The sequence below is a fragment of the Balaenoptera borealis genome (genome assembly GCF_965194805.1).
Source record: "Balaenoptera borealis genome assembly, chromosome: 18".
NCBI classification, from domain to species: Eukaryota; Metazoa; Chordata; class Mammalia; order Artiodactyla; family Balaenopteridae; genus Balaenoptera; species Balaenoptera borealis.
The window spans coordinates 24,455,301-24,482,131 of record NC_138877.1 but is presented as its reverse complement, the minus strand read 5'-3'; the positions used below and the strand labels follow the sequence as shown (position 1 = coordinate 24,482,131).

Sequence of the window (26,831 nt, the reverse complement as noted above, 5' to 3'; positions counted from 1 at the left end):
AAACTAAATTACAACACCTAATGTATTAATGGCATGACTTTAAACACAATTTAAAGTGCTCATTCGATGGATGGATGCATCTATATTATTCTGTTATAGGTGCTCTCAACTCTCTTCTCTCCTTAGCACACAGATTTTTAACTGTAGCACGATGGGAAGGGAATTCTGTATTGCTAACCACATTTGTGTGGTCAGCTCTGAACCCTGGGAACCACAATTGCAGAGACAAAGACAGGGAAGTCACCAAAGACAGGGAAAGGGGGAGGGCAGAAGGCAAGGTCCCTGGGACAGGGCCACCCATCACAGGGCAGTCCTGAGAGGCACCAGGATGACAGGCAGTGTCCCCTCACTTGACCATGCCACCTTGTAGAAAGAGGTGCCAATTCCGCCTCAAATAACACCATCGGGTCTTGGAGGCGGATGTCACATGTGATTAGTGGGGAAGTTTTTAGGTTGTGGACAACTAATCTTTCTACTGACAAAGAGCCCAATTTCCGAGGAGGTGGCCTGAAAATACTTGAAGCAAAGAAACTTCAGGTGGAAAGAATAAACGAGGCTAAAAGGACCTGTTGTTTAGTTCCCACAGTTAATGACAAACTGTCATACAGTAGCTGTTCTCGTGGGGAAGGGTGGCAGAAAGGAAAAAATTGGAGGAAAAAAAAAAAGCTGAGGCTGTTTCCACAGGGTGCCTCTGGTTCAGCAGTAAATCACTTGTACACTCTAATAAATCTGTAAAGGTGTTGCAGATAATTAACAGATGCTGTTCACAGGAACGTGGAAAAATCAAGCCAATTATCAAGCTCATATGCAACTGAGAAATCATCCACCATGTTAAATTGCCAACTGGTATTTAATCAATCGGGCAACATGTAGGAGAGAAAATCAAAGGTAATTTAGAATTCTATTTCCTACTATAACAGAAGAGGTGGTGGTGGGAGTGGCAGGGAGACACAAAGACCCTTTACAGAAGCATCTTTCTGGGCTGTGTCCCTTTCTACCTCACAGTAGGGAGCAAAGCAAGCAGGCTTCCTTGGCACAAGGCTGGAAGCCTTCGCGTGTCCTGCTCAGCAAGGGAGGGGATGGCCCTGCACGGAGGAGGCAGGGCTGGGGGAACGGGATCCGACGTGGCAGGAAGTGTGATTTAGATCAGTAACGGAAAGCTGCCACCACTCCCAGATTAACGACAGCCTTTTTTATGCCCGGGTTTATTCAGCATCATGCCACCTGCCCTTCTCTTAACGTTTCTTTTAATCATGTCTGGTTTTATGTGAAGCCAAAAAAAAAAAAACCAACAATTCATAGGCAGATCATTCCCAAATCTGAATCATAGTTTATGGATTCCAATTAGTGTTTCAGAACCTTCGATTCATGTATTTCATCACTGATTTTCGGGACACTTTCCTCATGAAAATCAACCTTGACATGGAGCTCAAGTCAGTGTCTGGGAGAGCACTGGGTAAAGTATCCTTTGGTTTTCTGGTCTCTGAAGAATAAAAGAGAAATCCCACCTCTTGCATCAGTCACCAACCACCTTCTCGGTATTTGTGAACAAAATAAAAAATGTCCTTCTTAATAATAAATTGCACTAGCCTTTTAAGTGTCCCATTATTGTGCAGTCGTTCAGTACTCACCGTAATAACAGTGATAATAAAGAATTCACTTGGTATGCATACGGATGCTACATCAAGTGCCATTGGTATTCAACTGTAATTTAGCATTAGTTAATGGGCACTTAAAATGCTACCCAAATGATTGATACTGCAGTACTTTGTGGTTCCTCAAACTCTACATAAAACACTTATTTTACAAGTGTGAGCCCAAATCATTAAATTAATAAACCTTACCTTCTATAAGTTTGGGATTTGGAAAGAGGGGATTATCATTTAGAGAACTTTAATATTCAACATGCTAGAGACGGAGAGGCATCCAAATGAAAAACATTCTCTCATTTAAAAAAAAAAAAAAAAAAGAAGCAGCAAACAAAGACAGTATACTTACTTTTAAATTACAGGTTCAAAGCGTACACTACACTGAGGAGTTAAAAATAACAGCTGGACCACCAATGACTAATGACACAATCGGGTCCTTCCAGGTGGCAGCGAAGGTTAAGTTCTGAACTCTTGCCTTGGGGTAGATACTCACACTTCACACATGCATTGATGCAGAGGGGTGGACAGGGCTAGCCTGGACATTCACTTCCCTGAGGAAATTTGCTCTGGGGAGAGGTCTGATAGGACCTGCTGGCTAGCACAGGGGACGAAGACATTGCTTAGCATGAGAAGATGTGGGTGAAAGGCATACTTGCCATTTCTAGCCAAAGAGCAAACCGTCACCATCATGTTGTAGAACACTGAAAAAAAACTCAGTAATTTAAAAACTAGTTTTCTATTTTACGTTACACTTTGTTTTTCTTTTTTTGCACAGTGATTAGGCCAAGTGTCTTAGCTTATTTCTGAGCTCTTTGCTATGAATGGGAGAGATGCTTTTCTCCCCTTTGCGGGGGAGAAAAGCACTCTGTCCTCTAAGCATTAAGTCAGCTGCTTTTCTGGATAAGGAACAAATCTCAGCTGCATTTGGAGCCGACAGTGAGGGCAGGATGACTGCCCACTGGAACAAAAACCATCGTGGCTGCAGCCACACTGTTCCCTGCCAATCCAGCTGTGTGATGGTGGTTAAAAAAGTAATAATAAAATCACCAACCTCAGAATGCTTTCGCCAAATGTCTATGTTCTTGCGCTGAGCTTTCGAGAAATGGTCCCAAGCTTTTTGTCTGGTAGAAGCGTTGAAAACGGCCACAATCTGCTCAACTTTGGTGAACAAGGAAGTCAAACAAGACAAGTAATTTATGTTGTGATCACTATAGGGAAGCAAAGCAAAGACACTAGGAGTCTATGGATGATGTCGCAGCAGAAATAACATCATCAATATCCATCCAATTTGTGCCTTTTTGTACTTACATTTTAGCAAGGTTGGGGAGGTCTCCCTTCATGTCTGTCTCCATAACTTTAGGTTAAAACAAATTCTAAATATGACTGGGAAAAGTTCATGGACATCTGCTTCCAAGCATTTGTTAGCTCTTGTCTAAAAATATGACTTGGTACATCTATACACCTAGATCTACAGATATACAGGCACTGGTGTTGACACACAAATATAGATATACAGATCAAGTAATGCCTGGATTGGGGCCTTAGAAGTAAAGCCCGGGGGCAGTGGCTGAATGAGGAAGAGCCAAACACATCTCTTTTTCGCTTTTGGTCTCCATCTCAAGGACCCCAGTGCAGCCCGCTGAAGACATTACCGTGTCCAAGTTCCAAGTTGGGGCAATGAGTAGTTGTGTCATATCTCCCTTCAGTCTCAAGGCCATTGTTACTCCTTGGCCCCCTTTTCTCCCCCTGTTGCACGCATTATAGCCAGCTCTCCAGCCCTCTGGCAGAAAATGGGAGCCACTGCCTTCACCTCAAGACAGACCAAGGCTCACCCAACCAGCAGCACCGCATGCAGATCTTATTTCAACACCATATGGCGTCCTTCGTAGTTCATCATGGCCACATACCATTCTCTGTTACTCCATTTTCACTTTCATAAGGCTCTCCTCCCTCTGGCTCCCGACCCCTGGAAGTTCTAACACTTTGACTTAATTTAGCACTTCTATGGCTTCCAGGGGAGGTGCTAGGTCCATGATCAATGTTGAAGGGTGGTAAACAAACGAAGATGTAGGGAAAGGGATGGGCTCTTAGTAGTGGATGTGAGAGGCGGGGTCAACCAACTGCAGATTCAATCTTGCATAAGCAGTTATTGATCTAGTAAGCACGGGATTAAGGAAATTACAGCACTGAATGAACCATATGATTAAACCTGAACTCCTAAATATTTAGTTAGGAAGGCACAGTCAAAATGAGCTTCTTAGCGATGCTAATGATCTACTTAACATAAATCTTTCTAAAGTGATTCCCAAGGCTCTGTTCTAAAAAAGGGCATCAAAGCTCTTCCAAATCTTCCAGGTGTCCAAGGAATGTCAAAGAGTAATAGAATAATCCCCACAGAGGAGCAACACCTGGTGCCCCAATTTCAAAAATTAGTCCATAAAATAAACAAGTGTGTGATGGAGGAAAGGAAGAAAGCAGATTCCCTTCACTTACTACACGGTAAATATCTTCTAATGCTAATAAGCAACTACTTCTCAATCTATGGGTGATTTTCACAGGGGCTTTTACATGGACCGTTTTCTAACTCAAGAAGATCACAACTCCAAATCTCCTTATTTATCAAACTTGATCATCATGTCTCCTGATGAACTTGTTGCACTCGCCTGTAACAGGAGGATTTAAGCTAAGCTCGCGCTGCCTTTGAGCGCGTGCAGGTCCCCTCTCCTGCCTCACCTGGAGGAAGTAACACTGCCAGACTAGTCACAATGAGTTGCTCCCGGTGCTGACTTTCCCCTGACCACCCACCCCCAGGGCTCTGCTCGGATGCACTGCCCATGGCTGGCCGAGGAGAACTGGTTCAGCCCCACTGCCTGGGCTTCCTATGGCTTTGCCTGCAGGGAGGCTGGGATCATCTGGGGCCTCCAGATGCCTGTTGCACGGGCAGCACAGAGCATTCGGCCCAAAATGCCCATGGTGGAATCCACTGTCTGATGAGACTATCTGGCGGGGGTGGTGATCATGCGATTGTTAAAGAGTAATGGGTCTCATTGCTTTTAATAGTAGACCTCTTTGATCAGCATCACTTAGAAGAGTAAGACCTGTGGTGTCCTGACACCAGGCCTGAGGAGAGAGGACAGGAAGGGTCGAGGCTGAGTTATCTGGGTGATAGAAGTCAAAATTCTGCCATCAATCAGAGAAGGCTGTTAATAAAGGGGATACACTAAAGAGAAAATTATGTGGTCATACATGCATGTGTGGAGTGGGAGGAAGGTAAGAGAGACCAGTAACGCACTTGGAGGAGTACAGAAGGGAAGGTACTTAGAAGAAAGATTCTGCACAGGCTCAAGGGTAAAAATGGATCCCCTAATATCTACTCAAGGCATGTACTCTTGTAGATATTCCCTGTTTGAGGATAAATGCCTCAGTTATTTAGAACATGTTATCACCATATCCCAGGGTTTAAGTTCCATTCATTCATTCATTCATTCATTCATTGAGAAAACATCTGAGATCCTCCTAGTCACCAGGCATTTGACTGACTGCTAGAAATATATGATTAAGACAAAGTCCATGCCCTTGATGAGACCATGGTCTCTAGGGAGCAAGAAAGACAAGCAGATAATTATCCTATGCAAGAGAGGTATGGATGACAGCTATGGGGACACAATAGCTAACTCAGTAGATGGAGTCAGGGAACACCCCCAAAGAAAACAACATTTGCTAAGTCTTAAATGATGAATCAATGCTTGCCCAGTAGAGAAGGCAGGGGCGGCCGGTTCAGAGGTGGGCATGGAATTGTGAAAGGACTTTGTGTGAAAGTAGCTGGTGGGGATAGGGCTAAAGCTGGGTGGGAATAAGTCAGGAAGGACCGTGTATGCCAAGTCAGACTGTGACTTTTTTCTGTAGGCTAGAGGAGGCATATCCGAGTAAGATTTGTTTGGGAGAGATGATGAAGGCTTGAATTAAGACAGAGCACTGGAATGGAGGGAGGAGCAAGGAGTCGACAGGACACGATGGCTGACTTGCTGTGAGGCTGGCGAGAAGAGAGACCAGGATGACTCAAACCTGAGAAGTACATCAGAGACCAAGAGCACAGGTGGAGGTCTGAGAAAGAAGATAAGGAGTTTACTTCTGGACAGGCTGAATTTGAGATGCCTGAAGGTCATCCAGAGGGAGCCAGAATACATACTGGAGGTTCAGAAAGAAGTCAGAATTCAAAGGTTTATCTTGAATTTTCTGGGCCATTCTCAATTTCATGTAATTGTATTCTTTTCAACAGCATAATTAATTAAAAGCAAAACTAAATGTGATTACTTTTATACTTCTTTTCGTATTAAGTTTTATACTTTCCCCCCACATATTAACAAGTTAAAAAAACCCTCAACCTCCAAAAACAAAAACCCTGTAACTCAGCTTAGGTTTAAAAAATACTCGCACAGTATTTCTATGGCCCAGTTGACTTCTCTCATTTCTGTTCAGACTGCCCCTGAATCAGCCATTCGTCTTGCAAATGAAAGATCTTGGGCACACAAAAGGACTCAGCAGAGTGCTAGGATCTGCAGGAATTCATCATCACTAGTGAAAAACTACCTCAAAGAGTATGCCGTAATGAATGTGATTCAAAGACGGCATGTTTTTAAAACCATAAATCAGGACGACCACTAGGATTGGTGTCCCAGGGAAAGACCATCCTCTCTTCACTGTCTGCAGCAGGAAACACCAAAGAGCAAGTCCCTGAATCCGACTACCACTCACTACTTCTCCAGTATAACTCATACTGCTTATTCTACACACAGTAAAACTACAGGTAGTTACTAAGTGGAATCTTTAACACTCTACTTCACCGCTCAGAGAAGACAGAAATAGTAAACAAGATGGCACTGGCCTTTGTTCAAAAAGGCAGCGTGCAGACATTGAGCTGAGAGCAGAGCAGATTCACATCAACCGCCACCGGGGCCTTCACCACCCAGGGGTCTGCAGAGTGGTGGCTGCAGGGCCCCATAGGAGCCTATAGCAATTAGAATACTTCAGCATTTTGGAAGTGTTAACAACAGAAAGGGCGCTCCGTAAGAGAATTAATATTTACCCTTCACACCTTGCAAACCGCCCTCCCACAATTCTATGTATTAACTTTGCCTAAATTAGGTTATTGGAGAGAAATGAAAAAATTCAAAGTGACTGATTTTTCTAAAGTATGCTTGCATGTCCGTCTTAGGTGTCACAGTAGAGTCCCTAGTGCATTTCCAGCAGGTATAAGTGAACATTAGCGGAGGATAAATAGAGCTTTGAGCAAATTGCTAATCACTCTTGGCAGAGACAAACCTCTTGTTAAAAGATCAACTGAGGTATATTAAAATTTTTGAAGTTTATTTCAGCAAAAATGGATTCCAGTCGAGCGGCACCAAACTGGAAGTGTTTAGGAGGGCACCATTGACAGGAGTTGGGGAGAGACTTACAGGGAAAAGGCAGAAGCAAAGCAAGGAGACTATTGTTTGGTTGTCTCTCAAAGCCTAGTTGGTTATTTGTGATTGGCTGTCCTTAGGTTTCCATTTCTTAACCTTGAGGCATTTACAGGCTTAGGTTTTGGTTTGCACACTTAGGCCACCGCGACATTAGAGCCTCCTCTAATGGCCTCTGTGTTTAATTAATTGAACACCCTACTAGTGATTATTCATTCTCTTATACACATAACGTGCACACACGTGTATAAATTCTTCAGCATTTCAACAAAAAATCCTAAGACTAGGTAATTTAACAACCTTTTTTTTTTGTACTTTCCCCTCACCTCAAAATGTCTGGACATCTGCTGACTTCAGAATAGACTTCTTACATGAGAGAGAATTTTATCAATTATCTTGAGAAGCACTTGTCTTCAGTCTTCTCAGAAAAGACAAGCTCAGAACAGGACATTCTGGGTAAACATCCAGAAACAGAACACACTCAAACAAGCTCCCTGGGAAGGAGCCGGGCACCAAGCACAAAACCTCAGACTTCTGGGGGGCACGAGGCTCCTGATTCTTGAGCTCTGGGCAGAAAAGCTTTGGAAGCAATGAAAGAGAAAGGTTAGGTTCCTCCAAAGAACAAACCCAGACCTTTTCCTCCATGTGCTCCTGAGTGCGTGTCTTGAGTCTCCGCACCTCCTGCATCTTTTGTTCCAGCTAAGCAGCTGTGAAAGAGCTTTCAATCCATTTAGTCTCCCAAATATCAGGAGAAACCGATTAAGTCCTTACAGGCAGTAGGCCTGCCTAAATAGAGCACCTCAAACAAATCTTCCAAGCTGAATTTTTGTTTTTAATGTTATCTAGGCTCCTGATAGAGCCTTAGCTCTGTGGGGTTCAGAGGAAATCTTATTTTCCTTTAAGGGATAACATTTTCCCAAATCCTCTGTGAAGAGCTCCTAAGAGATTTTCAAAGGTGTGTAACAAATGAAAGAGCCGAGTTCCCCCACTAGCGTTTTAGTGTTGTTTTTAAATACCAACAGCTAGGGTGGGATTGATGAGCCTTGGCCCTGGATTGCAGAATTATAACAGAGAATGGAGTAAGTGATTTGGGCCCTCTGGATGACCCAGAGGAGTGAGACAAAGCCAGAGGAAGGAGCAGTTAGTGCTGAACACGACAGGGGAAGCTGCTAGAATGATTCCCAGAGAGGTTCCTGTGCCCTCACTTGTGTTCTGGGTCCTCACTCAGGAGCCAGTCAGTCTGGCGGGAAGCCCAGGAAACAGCATTAACTCCATCAAGCCCATACATTAAGGAGGCATGGACCGGAATTTCAAGTCAAGGAGGAAAAAGGGCATTCTGGGGTTTTTGTCTTGAGATGAGTAAAAAGAGCCATGCTGTGTAACCCCGTGAATCCATTCCAGCCCTGGTAAACCTGAGGCCAAAACGCCACCAGCAGGCACCACGGTTCTGAACTTCCTGGTGAGATGAGGCCAGAAATCTGGTTCTTTGGGGGAATGGGACGCGGATAGGAAGAAAAACATGCTGATCAAAGTATACAAAAAGAAACAGGGTGCTTTTGGCAAATTTTAAGCAAGCAGGAAATGGTGACATTGTTCCAATAAATGGTAAGATGTTAGGCAGACAGTGACTTTTGAAGCTCTGTATAGTATAAATCCCAATACACTTCAGGGAACTGTAGATACCCTTATTAATGCATCTGTTCAAATATTCTGGAAAGTAATGGAACAAAAATCCATGAAGCTATTATAATTTTAATGGTTCCTTACAATATATAGCATCTATTAGGCTTTTTAAAATCCAATCAATCACCCTGTCTGGATTATCCCTATTGACTAAATGAAAGTAATATACGTATATAAGAAAAAAATGAATAAAATGAAAAGTAAAAGTCTATCTTCCCATCCTGACTACTGCTCATCCAGTGTCTCTCTTTAAAGGTAACCACTGTTAACAGAGTATCCATCCAAAGAAAAAGTTATACATACAGTACACTATGTGTAACCTTGTTTTACTTACATAAAGTGCTCTTATTGATATATACACTGTGCTGTATTTTGCTCTTTTTTACTTAATGTATCTTGGAAATCTAGTCCTACGTGTATTATCAGTAAGGCTGCAGTGAACATCGTCAGACATATTTTCTGACACATTCTTACCTAAATATCTTTATAAGAAATTCTTAGCAGTGGAAAAAATACATAAAAGAGTGTATGAATTTTTAATTTTCGAGAGCTATCGCCAAGTCGCACTCCCATTTTATGCCCACAAGTGTTTTGCAGATTGTTTTCCTATCCCTTGTCAACAGCTGGTAATCAAATGTTAAATTTTGCCATTCCTGATCAATGAGAAAAGGCCTGAATTACATGATGACCAATTCTGTGAACCCGAGCTATCCACATCTGCAGTTTCCATTGTGAATTACGGAAAGAAGTCCACAGACTCATCAGAACTGCCCTTTTTATCAGTATCTGGCTTGTTGTGAAGACTGATCATCCAGCAGGAAGGGAAGAGACCTGGTTTCTGGGTATCCCTTCTCCTCTGTGACCCTCAAAATGGTGACCCTGCTTTCCTCTGGGTCACCATCAACTCCATGAGTGGTGCTAGGAAAATCAGGTAACAGTGGCTGGCTATTTCTGATTACTTAGACTTACTGGGCCAGGCACTATGCTTGATGATTTAAAACAGTGGTTTTCAAAGTGTGGATCCTGGGCCAGCATCATGGGCGTCATTTGGGAACTTATTAAAATGCAAGTAGCCCCTAGACCTACTGCACAGAAACTCTGGGGGGTGGGGTCCAGCAGATTCTTTTTCTAAAAACATTTTTCCCAGTTTTATTGAGATAGATATAATTGACATACAACACTGTGTAAGCTGAAGGTACGCAGCATAATGATTTGCAGTATGTACGTACCATGAAATGACTACCACAAGGTTAGTTAATATCTGTCATCTCACATGGTTACAAGTTTTTTTTCTCGAGATGAAAATTTTTAAGGTTTACTGTCTTAACAACTTTCAAATACACAATACAGTATTGTTAACTATTGCTGTCGGGCTGTGCATTTCATCTCCGGGACTTACTTATTTTATAACTAGAAGTTTGTGTCTCTTGCCCTCCTTCGCCCCTTCCCTGCACCCCCCAACCTCTGCCTCTGGCAACCACCGATCCAGCAGAGTCTGTTCTTCCAAGGTCCCCGGGTCATTCCAACGCATAATGAAGTTTGAGAACCTCTGACTTAAAACATTACCTCATTTAAATTCCCCAACAATGATCTGAGGCAGGTGCTCTTATCATGCCCATTTCACTGAGAAAGAAACTGAGATTCACAGGGAGGGTATCATTACCAGTCATATACTTAGCAAGTGGTGAAGTTGGGAATGGAAAATAGCACCTGTGCAACTGCAAATCGTGCATTTATACCCATCTGAATATGCATTTGTTCTATGGGCCAAAGTCTCATGGACACTGGGGAGCATACCACGCCAGACCTTGCACTAGGCACTGGGGACAAAAAGATCCAGAGATGCTGTTGGTCCTTGCAGCCCCGGAGAATCCCAGTATGAGAACTGCCAAGAGGGAGGCTGCAGAGATCGCCAAGGCGGGCAGGAAAGGCTTTAACAACGGCTGGTCCAAAACGTTAAGGTGAGCAGAATTTTCTACTCAAAGAAGACAATTATTTGCGGCTGTGATGGGGCAGGAAGCTGCACTGAGCCCTCTCCAAAAGGGTACTGAGGAATGTGAAAGACAGCAAGGAAGAATCCCAGGGTCTGGCAAGAGGGCCCCTGCTCACCTGTCTACCAGACTGCAACCGACTCCGTTCGGGGTGCGCGCTCAGCACACGCTTTCATCTAAAATCCGTGCTGTCCTACTTTTGCTTATCACTGTTGTTGAATAAAAGCCTCAGCAGGGGAAGCTTGAGGTGGGGGCTGAGGGAGAGCTTTTAGGGGTCGAGGAGTCGCACAGGGTTTCGGGGGGCACGCGGGCGGGCAGGGAGGGTCATGCAGCCTGCATTTCTGAGGCCGTAGCTCCACCTCTAAGCAGCTGTGTGGCCTGCAAAACCTCCACCTGTTTGAATCCCAAGGTCAAGGGGGGGTCAGTCCTGAATATCCTTCCTACCTCTGCCATCCCATGGCACAGGGGTCTGCAAACTCTCTGTGAAGGAACAGACAGGATATATTTTTGGCTTTGCGGATCACACGGCTACCTGCTAGAGCACGGGTCTGCACACCTAAGCAGTCTGTCTCCTTAACTAGATGTTCTCTCACGTTGTCTGTGGCTACTCTGTCACGAGTCTCCCTGGACACTGTTCTTTTGTTTGAGCACAAATACTAATCGGTACTTCTTCTTCAGTTGCACAGAGAGTCAAGAACACATCATATCTGCCTTCAAGAAACTTTCCTGACACCTCACTTTTCCTTGGATCTAGCTTGAAAGTGTCCTGGCTTTGAAAGGTTTTCATGAAAGATTTTTTTTTTTTTTTTTTTTTACATGTGACTCCTTCCAAAGTAGCTCAGAGACTGTTTCCTCACACGAGCCCCCGCCCCCTCCCCCTGATACTGGGCAGTGGCTTTTTTCCCAAGTCCCTACAACTGGGCTGGGATCAAGGTAGCAAGGTTTTCTTCCTTAGCTCCCAGGAGTTACGTATTTCCTGAACTTCTGTGTTTCACTCAACATATATATGGTAATTCTTGAAATCTAGCCTTCTACAATGCTTTATTGTTCCAGAGTATAAGACTTAATTTCTCTCTCATATTTTGCTATCATTAAATTTTAAAAGAAATGCAAATATCAATAGTGTATTACTTGGCTCAGTCACATATATATAGAGAGAGAGAGCCAGAGAGAGAACCCAGATATATATATATATATATATATGCAGGCTGAAAGCCGATACCAAAAAAAGCTCAACTCGGTTCTGGCGGGCTTCCAGCATCTTCTGCTATCAGCTTTGCTGTCCTGTGAAATAGAAAATTCTGTGCTCATCCTTGATTTGGAAGTTTTTATAAAAGGTATTTTCTCTGGACATTTTGTCCCTGAGAACAAAAAGGTATTTTTTTTTTTTAATGAAAATTATGTTTGCAGCACTTAAAACACTGGCGAACACAGCCATCTGTATAATTTCGAGGAGAAACAGAAGGCCTGCCGAGTCACTAAGGCAGGCATGGGGAATTTTTTTCCCATGCATTGCACGATAGCGATGACGACCACAGACCTGGGAAAACATTTTAACACGTCATAAAATTCTTTTTCGACGGCAGGGACACGGGAGCCAAATTTCCCCTGGCGGAAATTAAAAAACAAAGAGTTTAGCTGACATGTTCCTAAGAAGGAAATGATTTCAGAAAGAGCTTTCCAGGCAGGAGAAATGTGGACGAGGATGCCAATCTGCCCGCAACGGGGGTCGAAGTTCACAGGGAGATCAGACGCCCCTCATATTTCACTCCAGCACTCAGTGCTCTACCTGGCACTTAATAGGGACCCAATAAATACTGTGGATGAGTTTCATCATTCATTCAAATGCCTGAGGCTTTTAGGATTTTAGTCAAGAAAACAGATGAGGATGCGACAGAGGAGATGCAAGATGTAGCCTCTCTGACACGAGTTTTGGTGCATCTGCAGCACCAGCAGGAGGCCACACACACTCTCAGGGGGCAGAAGTGGCTTAAAACTTACAGTACTGCCCGGAGATGTAACCTCCGCAGACAGGCAGAGTCGGGACGGGCACGGAGAGTGTCATCTGATCCCCTGTTCTATGATCAGCTCCGGAGTTACTGACATCCCGGCAGGTACTTGTTGTGTGTAGACATTCAGAGATGTTCAAGGGTCGAAGTTGTTGATACGATAAGGACAGCTGAATTTTCAGAGTGGGAAGAGAGCCTAGGAGACTGTCTGGTCAAACCCTTTCACCACAGAGATGAGAAAACAAAGACTTAAGGAGCTTCAAGGCCTTTCCTAAAGTCACCTGGCTAATTTATGGTCAAGCTGGGATCAAAACCAGGATCTCTTGGTGCCTGGTCAAAAGTCTCTCCACTGTTGGCTTTTTTCGAGATCTAAGATGAGGTTGATGCCATTTCCTATCATAAACGCACAAAACAAATCTGCATGATAGTTCTAACCTTCCCAATCTCCAGGTTAAAATAACATCAATGACAGCGCTCTAATACTACTTCTGCAAAATTCTCAACTGAAGTATATTCTATGTATTTCACTTTTAAGGAGAATGGTATATTAGATCAAAGCCAGTTAAGATCACAGTTTACCCCCAAAACCAACATTTAGAATGTGTTTCGCAGTTATTAGGTTCCAGCCCAATTTCCAACACTACTTTCATTTCCACCTGTGACATATGATCAACAACCAATATTTGTATACTGAGGTGCTTACAAGAATGTTGCCTGAAAGTGGTGCAGTGAGGCAGGAAAAGAGAACAGCAAACGGTCTCTGTCTCCGCTTAGCCTAAAATTTTGCTGGAGGAAAAAACCAAAACCCCAGACCTGACGCTTAAAAGAATAATCAAATGCCCAAGTAGACAGTACCGACAAGCGCTACAGAGGGGAGGAGAAAGGGAGGTGATAATGCGTAGAATAGACAGAAAAGATTCATGGAGGAGGTGTGATAGGAGCTTCGGTTCTGGCCTGGGGAGGAGGGGAAACGCTTCCGACAAGGGATGGGGAGGAAGTACGAGTGCGGAGGGGGGAAAGAGGGCCGTGCTAGAGGCAAAGACTTTGTTTTCCGACCAGGTGGCGGCTCTTATATTCAGTGTGATGCCAGCACACTTCTTCACACCCACCTGTAAACTATAAACTTATACTTATCCTCCTCTGATCATTTTCATTTTTCATAAACACACACGCACACAGAGAAAGCGAACTGTCCAAGAAGCCAAGAGTCCTGGGTTCTAATCTGCCCATAAATTGCTAAATAACAGGGGCCTATCAGGGCTGCTCTTGGGACCTCAGTTTCCTCCTCTATAAAATGAAGGGGCTTGGGCCAACGAGGGTCTGAGGTCCCCTCCAGCTCTGACACTCAACAATATCTAGTTTTCCATCCTGCTCATACTTATGGCACATTATCTTAAATTAATATGACTAAGTCCTTCTCCATCACCTTCTGCTTCCCGTTTGCCTTTTCCCCACTTTGCTCCCTTCCCTCTCTCCTCTCTTACCAGGAAGTGTGCTGGGAAATTACCAGAGTGGGACGATCATGGAGTGTTTAAATTTTCATCAGATGTGTGTGTGTTGTAACAAGGCATGGACAACTGATCGACCTGGCATGCACATTAATAACTGAGTGTTGTGGAACATGCTTCCTCAACGTTATAAATAGCTCTTCTCTGAGCTTTGAAATGACAAGCTTTGCTCATAACTGAAAACCTGAATGTGGGCAGGCCTATGGGGAGTTCCTCTGACATATAAATGTTTAAAAAGCAAGGAAGATCAAAACCCGAAAGTCTCTCAGTTGGGAAACTTGGGGGAGTTTCTGCCCAATGGATAGGTTGAGAGGTGACATAAAGATGAGATAAGGATGATAATGAGAATAAAATGACGTAAGAATGAGATGATTCACCCGTACTGAATTTTTTTTTCCTTTCTTTATATATAGTGAATGAGATCTATCCAGCTGGCCCAGAAAGGAAGGGAAAGCCCTAGGTGCCCCACCAGTTTAAAGGATGCTCTCATCTAACATCTTTGAAAACTGCACATCCGTCATCACAGGTGAAAAATGATCCAAAGTAGAATGGATGCCATACTCCCCAAACTCTTGGTTGGGTTTAGTTGCTGCCCTTTGACACTATGCCAAGGCTCAGATGGAAACAATGCTTATTTGGTTATATTTACATAGCCCATCCTGGGGTGAAGGCCAGAGATAGGAAGAAGGTTAGAACTTAAACAAATGTTGGCAGAACTGAACACCAACAAAGTTAGAAGGTAACTGCTGGCATTTGATGTAGACCTTGAAATAAATCTCAACCTTTAAATTATTCATGGCTCTTGGGTTTTTTCCCTTTGAACAAATGCTGTTTGTTCAAATATGAAAGCAAGGATAAGCAAGGCAAGGAGATATGCGCATTTAATCCATTTTAATGGACTCACATGCAATGGAATTTCCCTTCTCCTGGTCAACCAGTTGGCTATTTCCAACAAAATCTATATAGGGACCCACACTTTTACTGCACTCGGCGCTTTGTAATGTACCTGAATTTTCCTGGAAGTTGTTCAGTGGGCCTTCTCTTCAGGACACCAGGCCAGCCCCACTTGCTGTAATAAACTAGTTCAACAATAGACCTGCTTCCAAACCGCCTATGAACGACTCCCAGAGACTTGACTTTCTAATGGAGAGGCTGCCATGGAATGCTAGGAGCATAACATTGACATTGTGGGGATCTTTTACGTGGGAGGGAGCAACTGTCAAATAACCAGGAGATTTCCAGCCACTTTGGAGAAAGAAAGCTGAGATGTCATTCCCGAATCCCAGTGCTTTACAATCCTTATCTAATTCTAAAAGAGAACGCCAAATGTGATTCCTGTGGTGTTTGCCAGAAATATTAAAGCCGATAAATAGGGGTATGACTGGTTCTACTTTTGGAAAATATGGCAAGTATGTCGATCGCTGTGGACTTCCGCAGCTATTATTTTAGAGGCAGCTACGTGTATGGACACCAAACTCACCCTGAAGCCATCTGGGGAAGCAGAAAATGCGGTGGAGACAACCAAACATAACTCCACCAGACATGAAATGATATATTTCAAAATTCAAAGGATGAGGAAATGTACACACACCTACCAGGCTAGTCAGGTTATTGCTAATATTTTTATGGTGAATTTCATGTTAGAATTTGGTTCCCCTTTGCATCTGGGGAATTGGCGTCTTTGTAAAAGCACATAAAAACGAATGGAAAATTCTGAGATTGCTCAGTGAGCTATGCAACGTTCCCGTTCTACCTCACAGGCTTAACTCCAGCTGAGGCTCACATTGAAAGTATCTGCCATCTTCAAGTCATCCTGAAGGGTCCTGGCTATTGAGGATTCACACGAAGGCCCCTCAGGCCCTCTGTCGCTGGGGCGTGTACCCCTTGGACAGCTCTGGGGGCTGTCAAGTTCAGCTGGGGTTTTCACAATCCCTGTTGATATCTGCTGACTGCTGAAATACTTCCCAGAATCAAATTACAGGGTTAAGGGGGGAATCTCTCAAACAGTAACAGGGAGATGGGGAAGGCACAGGTTGTCAGACAGTGACAACTGGGGAGATGTCAACATGAACTTTTGTGTTTATTCTTCTACCCCAACTCTCCTAACATCCTCTAGCCTGTTACCAAGTGTCTGGTAAAATATAGCAGTTTCCAACAAAAGCACAGCTGGTGAGCTCCTTCTTCAACTTGTTTGATTACACATGCAAGGTGAAACTCTGTTATCCACAGACAGTGCTAACACCGATGCCAACCTGTTCTACAAGGTTCCTGGAAACTTCTGAGCTTACTGTTTCAGGCTTACTTCCTGCCTTCCTTCCAATGTACTCATTCATTCACTCACTCATCCCCCAAATATTTGTTGCATATTTCCATGTTCCAGGCACTTGATATATATCGATGACTAGGAGGAGAGACATGTCCTTTCTTTTGTGACGTTTATTATAATAAACCAAAACCAGACAATTCATTAAGTCATACCCATTTGGATAAGTGCCCTGAGGAACCTGAAGAGATGCAGGAATGGTGACCCTGCTTGGAGAGGATGGGTCAGGAAGGCCTCTCTGAAAGGGTGGCCTTACAGCCAAGACCTAAAGGATGAGAGGGATGGAAGCATGCAGAGTACAGGGAAGAGCCCATCAGACAGAGGGAAAAGATGTGCAAAGGCTCGGAGGTGGGAAGTAGCTTTGACGGGCTCAGCAGGAAAAAGGCCAGTGGAGAAGATGCCTCATGAGGTGAAGGAGAGCTGACGTTGAAGAGGCAAGCACAGAGAGCTTGAGGCTCGGGAGGATGAATGTCATTGTAAGTGCAATGGGAATCTACTCAAGGGATTTAAGTGGGGAAGACGTGCTCTGAATTATGTCAGACAACGTGTGAAAAATAGATTGAGCTGGAGGAAAGGTGGAAAGGGAGGAATTACACATGGCAGAAACTGCAAAATGTCTCTCTGTAGCCATTCTCCCCTCCTTCCTAACTCAGAGAACTCCAGTTTTATTCTGGAGAACAATGGGCCCAGTCAAAAAAGTATATTTCCCATTTTCCTTATAGCTCGGCATGGCCACATGTAGTAGTTCTGCACAACAAGACATAAATAGAAGCCTACTGGGGATCTTTGGGCAAGTTTGCTTTCCTGCTCTAAAGGTGCAACCCCTTCCTCTTCCTTTCTTCCTCTCCTTTTTCTTATGTGATTCCAGCTTGTAAAAACAAGATGTGATGGCAGGAGCAACAGCAGCCCTCTTAGACAACTATCTAAGAAGGTTAATATTGATAGTATCACAGAAACCTCAGGCCTGACAGCCTTAAACCACTGAACCAGGGCCAACAAATCTGGATTTCACTGTGTATAAAAAGAAAAGGCTCCATTTGTTAAGATGAAGTTTGGTTAGGTTTTCTATTACTTACAGGTGGACACCATATTTAACTGACATACCAGGCTCTTATCATCGTTCAGGCAGCCTGCACTTGAATGGTGGCAGTGAAAATGAATAAAAGTGGGTCAATTTTGAATGTTGAAACAATGGGGTTTCCTGCTGTCCTATATGTGGGCTTTGGTGGTGGGGGATGGTGGGTGTGAAAATTACTTACAGGATTTTGGTCTGCGAATTTATTAAAATGGGAAGGAAAAAACCAAAGAAGGACAGGTTTGAAGGTTAAAAGCAAGAATTTAATTTTTGATATTTTATAGGTGAGGTACCTAAGTGTTACCTATGATAGTAATCTCCATTCTTGTTGTTTCCATGAGGTGGGATCTTCCTCCAAAATTCCTGGCCCTGCTCTAGCCCTTCATTCTCTTCTTTTTCAAGAAGCAAGCGAACAAGCCTGCCTGTACAGGCTGAACAAAGCAGGTTTGAACTGCGCAGGTCCACTTGTGTATACTTAATACTGCATCATCCATGCTTGGCTGAATGTGCGGATATGGAACTGAGGACAGGGAGGGCCGACTATAAAGTTATACTCGGATTTTTCATCCTGCAGAGGGTCCAAGCCCCTAACCCCTGCGCGTTGTTCGAGGGTCACCTGTACTCATTCCCGTCTGCTTCTCCACGTGTGATGTGGTACATATGGATACAGACTCCACAGGAAGAAGCCTGTGGTCCTCGGAGCTGCCTGTGGCTGGATGCTCAACCCCCAGGTCCAGCATCAGGAACCCCATCATCGCTGCAGATCTCAACCCCATTATCCAATTCTGCTTTTATCAGGAGTAAAACACTGATGCTTGTATCCCCACGTGCTGGACTTCTTTGTCTATCTCTCAGTGGTTTTACACTTAGGTTGGCTTCTACCTGTATAATATCAGACACATCCCATTCTTTCAGCCACATGATGGGGGGCTTGTTTTTAACAAGTGCTTCTTTCAACAGGTATTGCAAGAAAAAAACTGAAATCCCTCCCCTATTCTAATGTGTGGCTGCCTTCCTATCTTCCTTGTGAGAGTCAAGGATTGAGTCTTCCCTGCCCAGTCGGACTGTAAACCGCACAGAAATGAGGATTTATTTAAACCTGACGCTAGTGAGCAAAAGGTAATCAGTGATCATTCTACTGTTCAGGCAGTGGGCTTCTTGCCATAACTTTGTAGGAACTGTATTATTAGAATGGTGTGGCCTTTCCCTCTCTCCCTTTTCTCTGCTATCAATCCACCCCACCCCACCTACTAATCAATTCTCTGCTCCCCTCCTTTAAAAGGTGGTCTGGGTGTTAGTGGACTTCAGCCTAGCCCTAGTAACCCCAACTTCAGAACTGCTGGGCATATACAGTCGGGTAAAAGGTCATTGCTCACCACCAGGGAATCTAGGTAAGGTGGTCTGACAATGGTCTCTATCAGATTCAGCAGTTCCGTTTTTCCTTTTTTTTTTTTTTTTTTTTTCCTACAAAGACAGGGTGTCCCAGGTTGGTCTCATACTGGATATTTGGTCACTTATCAGAGTTTATGTTTGGGAGCTTCCTTATGTGACATTTTACGCTGTGGCAAAAATGGTCTTTTGACAACAAAGTCATATAAAACACATTTACAGTTAAGACTCTGGTTTTTCATCCCTTCCTCTCTTTCCATCCTAATGGATACCTTATGGCTGGGGTTTACACTGATGAAAGAGGTGATGGGCATTTTGGCACATTATGTCATTGAAAATAATACTTATTCTCAGAATGAATATGTAAATTGCATATATTGCCATCCCGTGTAGGGTCCTGCACCTGGTGTGGAATGGAGCGCGGCACCGTTACAAGTGTCATTTAATAGCTTTTACCAAGCAAGGGCACAGCAGCAGCTGTGAGGCATGATGCCACTGTGACATTAACTACAGACACAGAGTGCCCATAAAAAAATATATGTCCTTTGTTTTGAATAGAGCCCTGGGTAATTTCCCTAACTATTGTTCTATGAGAAAGCCCCGTTTACACCCTTTCATCAATTTAGGATCTGTACGTGAAAAATCACCGGCATCCAGTGGTTCAGGCAATTTGCTTTCCAAATGAATAAAGGACAAAAAATAATACTGCAGAAAAATCTCTACTCCTGAGTTGCCTGTGTTGACAGCCAAGGCTCACCTCAAATAAAGGATCCTGAGGAGGAGTCTTTCTGACCTTCTTTCTAAACAGAGCCCAAGGACAATGCGTGACAGTGTATTCAGGGGCTGCTTCTACTCTCGGCACGGGGAGGATGTGTGGGTCTGGGTGTAGAGCCCGCAGGTGAGGGTGGCCACCCTGCAGGGGCGGTGTGAACTGTAGTGGGTCCAGCAGGCACCGAAGCATCTGTCTGCCCCGCCCTGGGGGCCAGGCCGGGTGTTCTGCGGAAAAGCTACAGAAATGCTGCTCACCTTGAGAAGTAAGCTCTCAGGGCGGGGTCCGTGTTCCTCCAAGTTGCCACAGGACATGAAATCGGTTATGAGGTTTTGCCATTCGATATGGAGTAAGATGGGAAATTATGGGACTACTTACCCCCAAATGAAAAAAAAAAAAAATGAGTACATAAGAAAAGGCAACATCATGACAAAAGAGATGGCCCCCAAAATCTTACTTACATTGAGTGAGGATCCCGGTTAAGGCATTTTTGAAATTCTCCTTGGCCTCCTCCATCTCCTGCTCATGGGTGGCTTTCTCATTCATCAGCCGGCGGACGTGGCTGTTGGCCGACTGCACCATGGAATAGAACTGGTTTGCAGACCGCCGGTTTACTTCCCCTCGCTCAATCCAGGACAGCAGCACTGTGATGGCCTCTGAAAACTTGCTATCGTCTGGAAATGCAAAACCACCAAGTCCAAATCACGCCCAGGAAAGATTTTCGTTTTCACTTTGGTTCCTCTCTAAAGGCAAAGCACAGTCCATCCTAATGGATATGTTTTCAGAACTTGACCTTGTGAGCTTTCCTGCGACTAATGGCTCCATCATCTCTTAGCTTGTCTTCCCTCATCTAACTCCACGGCACTGCACAACCACCCAAGAAACAAAGGGTGGTTCACCCCCTCACTACCAACTCAATGAGCTCAGTTTTCAAAGATCTGTTCTGGGCATCCTTTGAAATACGGTACAACCTCACTCTTCCACCAAACCCAGATTTCTCTTTCTTAAGACTGGCTCGAAAAACTGTTATCCACCTATTTGGCCTCCAGTTGATTTCTTTATTCTTTCACCAGAAATAGCATACAGTGATACTAGTTTTCTGACTTAGAATCTGCTGAGTTATTGTCAAGATGTGGATGACAGATTAAATTACTTTTAAAAGTGGTTGTGATGTGAGATATTGTTCCCAAGGTGGTAGTAGGAATAGGTCAATTCTTATTCTACTGCAGTTCAAAACTAATTTCACTTTAGGTTTAATAGAACATATTTGATTAGGCTGAAAACTAGAATATTTCCTTGTTTTCAACAAAAGAGGACCTGATCCGGGGTGGTCAGTGTTTGCCTTGGAAGGCGACTGGAAACCCATTTGAACTTGGTTTGAGGGGTGTGTTGATGGGCAGAGGGGTTCTACCTGTAAATAAGTGATAAAGTTTATTTCAAAGAAATCAATATACTTGCCCATTTGCAAATAGTTACTGGAACAGATCTGTGTTTTACGACTGACTTGGAGGGTGAAGAAGAAGCAAGTTTGAAGGAGATTAAGTTAATTGGAAGCGGAAGCTGTATGTCGGTTATTACAACATTAATTGATCCTATTGCTGAAGGCTCACTGCGTATTTTCCAGACAAACTTGAGGAGACGAGCCTTTCATCCGTATTTTTTACCCCCGAAAAAATGTGACTTAAGAGAAATATCCTAGAAACTAACACAACATTGTAAATTAACTATACTTCAATAAAAATTAAAAAAAAAACCCTATAGTTTCCAAGTAAACTGAGTAGAATCTGAGTTCTAAAAATAAGAAGCAAAATTAGACTAAAAGATTCAGATGCTTCTCACGTATCTGACAAATACTAAGTGACTACCATGTTCCCTCTACTAGAGGAACACCGGAGACATCCTTATACACTGTATGTGTATATTCCATTGTTTATATATTATTATATATTGTGTGCATACATATACACACACACATACATACACACTCTAGATGAACAGATAGAGGGTGATTCATATTTAGTAAAGGAATTTTATTTTATTTTACTCACCAGAGGTTTTACAATCAACCGTCGCCGTTAGTATTTTACACACCATACAAAGTCTGCATTTGCGGAGTGCTTTGTGAATTTTGCAGAGCGCTGTGGAAATACCATTAGTACCTTTTCTCCCAGAGGCCCCCTTTCAGACCAGGGCACTTCACTGCTGTGGCTGCTTCTTGCCCAGGAGGTACTTGCACTGAGCGAAGGCAGGATCGCTTGACCCAGTGCCCGTGGATTCTCCAGGATGGAAATCCTGCTGTTGATGGACCACCACCCCGGGCCCTCTCCCGCCTGGGTGGTGCCAGTCTGGGCTTGGGGATCAAAGCTTTACTCCTGGGCAAACCTGCCCCCTCTGCCCTCACGCTTTGATCCGAGGAGGTAAGTGGCCTGGGGAAGGCCCACAGGGTAGCCTGCACGTGAAAGACTCAAGTTTCTTTGCCAATTTCAACCGACCCGTGAGCGAGCGCGCACTTGTTCAGCGTCACAGCTGGTTTGCACAGTTTTGTTAACTCTGGAATTTCAGTCTGAGTTCAACCCTCAGTGAACTCCAGCTGCACGGGGTTCTTATTTCATGGACCAGAGCGGCTTGTATACGATAGAATCCATCACACAACTTAACACTGCGTTCAACCCGTGGAGAGGCCCATAATTCAGCATTATGCTTGTGGGAGCCCCACTGCGACCCTTACAGTCAGAATAAATTCTGCCTCTCTCCCTCTCTCTGCCTCTCTGCAGATATGCGTTAGGAGAATGGGCCTCCGAAAAGACAGCAGAAATCAACCTAATGCTTATAAGAAATCTTTTTTTTCCCCTCTTAAAAAAATAACAACAACAGAAAAGAGAACTCTGACTTCATGGACCATTTTTCCCCTTTGCTGTGACTTTCATCTCTATGTAACACAAAGTAAAATCCTGGATGTTTTCGTTATGGGGCTTCCAAGGAGAGAGAGAGAGAGCAAGGGGGTCCCATCTTTCTTTCACCCTCGTACGGGTGCAGTTTTTTCTTCTCTCGCTTGTTGTTACGCAGTTCATAAATACCCTAATTTACTGTCAGGAAGAACACACTTAAATTTTAAAAATGCGTGTTTCCTTGAATGACCTAAAAGCCAAATGTTATTGTTCTTCACTCCTAGACCTAAAGCATAAGTTCACCAGCAGATTAGAGTTAATTGATAGTTTTCAGAAAGAGAGACAGCAATTTTAGGATTAAGCAACTGAAAATACTCAGTTGAAAAAGTAAGTAGGCAAGAGACTGTCTAACATTGTAACAAGTAATAGGCAGAATTCCATTTTCTCAGTATATATGAATAAAATAAAAATATACATTATATACTGTATATATCTTATATATACATATATATATGGCTTACTACATAGTTTTGAAAACTCCCAATTTCATCCTCATTTCTGAACTTTCTGAGGCGGGCTGGTGGATGACTGATGTACTGACGTTCAAATTAACTGTGAAAACATTAGCTAACGTACGACTGGTTAAGTCTAGTCGATATCTGTTGCCATGTAAGAGGTGACTTTATATTAAATGAAGACTAAGTCAGCAGCTCCCCCTGAATGGCTACAGGAGGGTGTTGGGAGCGGTCATTTTCCATACCCAAATGAAAATTCAATTCTGGATTCAGGGGAAAGATCACAGAGAAAACAGAAAACAATATAAACTAATTTAAACAGGATTTAGATTGCAGCACTCTTAAAGCTATTCATGCGGAAAGAAATTAACACGGCTCATAAAATTCACACCAAAGACGCACTTATAAAGATTCCAAATACTTTCTGTGAACATGCATGGGTTTAACTCTGAACATGGGTGCCCTTCAGAAACTAGAATGTGCAGACATGCCTTCTCCACACAAAGAACTGGGAAAATTGGCACATTATGGAGTGACTATGGACCATTTGCTCATTAAAAATTGCCCAATGTTTTCTAATCAGCGTCTTCACAATGTCACACCTGGGCTACTGCAACTGTTTGCTCCTTGGCCTCCCTTGATCTGCAGTTTCCCCTTCAATCCGTTCGCCATTCCTTTGTCACACTCCTCTTTGTTAAGGACCGTGGCCTTGTCTCCCTACTTTTGCATGTACTGTGCACTCATCCTAGGGGCCCCGGAACTCCTGGTCCACCCGGTTAACTGTTATGCTTCCCTCAAGAGTCAGCCTAAGTGCCTTTCATAAAGGAAGCTTTTCTGCAACCCTAACATGAATTCGGTGTCCCTTTGCTACGTTTCCACAATTCCCTACATATCCTGCTATGAAAACATTAGTCACTCTATACAGTGATTGTTGGTTCATGTATCCACTGGCCCTCCCGTTCTGAGGGGTCAACGTGAGAAGAAAACTTCCAAAACATATTTCAGTCTTCTGCTCACTCTGACTTTTTCCCTTCGTAGTTTCTTTCATTATACTCTATTTCTAATAGATTTGCAGTGCATTAGTGCTGGAAAGTTATGGCAAATCCAGTGGTCAAAAGTTGGGAAATATCAGTTGATAATAAACATTTTAATTTCAGGTTGAAGAGTATTTTCACATTGTCTACCAGAGATAAATGTTCTCATGGCACTTAAGCTGGCTGGTCCTTTTATCCTTCAGGCCTCCGAGGTTATTACCATAAGCAATGAAAGTTAAGAGAGATGTCAGATAATTACACAGAAGCAGAGCTTTCCACAGTAAGCTAATCAGCTTATCCAATGACTTAAAAATCTTTTTGAAAGTTGTTTTTTTTTTTTTTTCTAAGTTCTGGAAGGTAATAACCCTTGCATTTAGCTTTGTATTTAGCTTTTTAATTCTGGGAAGGTAATAACCTTTGTATTCAGCTTCGTGAGGACTAAATAATATTATAATGATTATCACACTTCAGTATCGCTATCTGAATCCATACCCAACTTACTTCATTTCTCGTCACATCAGAATTTGTCAACCTCCCTTCCTATCCCTCTTTTCCACGTTTACTGAGCATGGGGCACATAGTAGGCATTTTAAAAATTGCATATGGGACACATCTTTGCTAGTCAAAGATCACAAGCATGAACCTCATTTGGGGGCTTATCAAAAATGCAGCCTCACCCTACTCAGGCCTCCTGACTCAGAATCTGTGTCCTAGTCCAAGCGTTTCATATGCACATTGAAACTGGAGAAGCACTAGAAGAAATCACTCAGTAAAAGCCAGGGAAACTGGTGAGGAGCTCACCTAAGTTAAAAGATAATGAAAACCTGAAATGGAAAGTAGCATCTGAGAGAGTGGCGAATACGGAAAGGCTCTGATGGGATTCTCATGAGCTTTGTGAATCCCTGTCCCCAAACCCTCCACCCCCATTTAAAGAAGAGCTGCTTAAACGTCAGTCAGCTTCATCCCATAAAAAAATGTGAAAAAAAAAGTCAAAGTCTTGGAAATGGGCACAGAGACTGCAGATCCTTTCGATGGAATGCTGGGCTAGAGGATCCTCTCCAACCCCCTCTGGGATTAACTGATTTTACAGGGATGTGAATCTCTGATTGTTATTGACTAGGCTATTTTACAACTCTTTAGGGACAGAACGTAAATTGTGAAAACGCATAACAATGCAAATAATTCTTCTCTGTAACAATGTAAATGAATTTTTGTCCAGAAGAAAATATAAGTCTTTACAAAGCAAACTCTCTTTTGAACCAGTTTTAACATCTTACTCATTCTCTCATTAATTAGTGAGTTCAGTAAAATCACTGATACAGGCTCATTTTGTATTTCTTCCCCCTCTTTGGGTGCATAGGGAGATCTGACCCTGAATTTCAGAACGATAAGTGTGACAAGAGCCAGGCCATGAGCCCTGAGTATGAAAACTGAAGTGGGCTGGAGTAGCCTGATTTCTGGTGGGTCTAGAAAGGAATGACAGGAAGGGAGATTCCATGTTTGAACAAAATGTCTCGAGAATGAGGGAAAAAAGGAAGACACATCCTACAACACTTTTCTTTCCAGAGAAATGGGGATAGACACACACACACACACATACATATATACACACACACACACACAGAGAGAATGAATGGTATGTCTATACAGCTGTCCCTGATTTCTAGCTTCTGTGATAGGTGGAAATAACTTCTGGCGTACAGTCACATACTGATTCAGGCAGAATGGACATTCCAGGATGGAACAACATCCCAAATGCTACTACAACATTCCCAAAATTTCACTACGTGTACCTAAAACTTAGACAACCCTAAACAAATCTCCATTCTCTGGCTGCTCAATTAACTATCAAGAGGGGTGGTGCCTTACCTACCCTTCAAATCACGGATAGCGTGAAAGGCTACACAAATGTTAATACTTCCCCCTCTACCCTCGACATACCTACAAGTTCACTTACACACACAGAGACACACACACACACACAATCTCTCCAACAATTTAGTACCTGTGAAAATGAGAAAATTCAGCGGGGACAACATAAACATGCACTGATTGTTCCTGCTTTTGGATCAGGTAAAATGTTTCTAGATGAAATGGTCTATCTTGCCTTGTGAAGGTCAGTTAACGCCCAAGGACGTGATTCTCAAACAGGTTCCCGTGCTTCATATTTCCTTTGCCCTGAGAAGGAAGCTTGGCTTCTAGCTAATGGAACTTCGACTTGGCTCAGAGCATTATTGATTTTTTTAGTTTCTCACAACCATAAATATTGACAACCATCTCAGCAAGATGCTGGCAACCACTTCCGCGGTTTCTCCCTCTGGCAGGCTGATCGGGGGCCATTCTGTATGCATATCAGAGACTAGTCCTCAGAAATTACAAATGCTGATCGCAGGAAGACTGTATCCTGGATGACATATCAGGGAATCCCAAGGACAATGCTTGCAAAGCTTTGTCAAAACTTCACCTGATTCAGAGAGAAACTCTTCATTCATCACATAATGAAAGATTATGTGACGCTTTCCAAAGGGGGAAAAAGCAC

At 43.3% G+C, this 26,831-nt stretch overlaps 1 protein-coding gene across 6 annotated transcripts in view; it reads right to left on the bottom strand.

Moving 5' to 3' along the window:
* ENOX1 (ecto-NOX disulfide-thiol exchanger 1) overlaps positions 1-26,831 on the bottom strand; it is a 300,621-nt gene that overhangs the window by 154,982 nt on the left and 118,808 nt on the right. For all 6 annotated transcript variants that reach the window (XM_082365423.1, XM_082365418.1, XM_082365422.1 and 3 more), the window contains exons 7-8: positions 20,317-20,529; positions 2,701-2,807 (exon numbers count right to left, since the gene is read on the bottom strand). In XM_082365423.1, the coding sequence (XP_082221549.1) occupies positions 2,701-2,807; positions 20,317-20,529 (320 nt within the window). The remainder of the gene's footprint in view (positions 1-2,700; positions 2,808-20,316; positions 20,530-26,831) is intronic.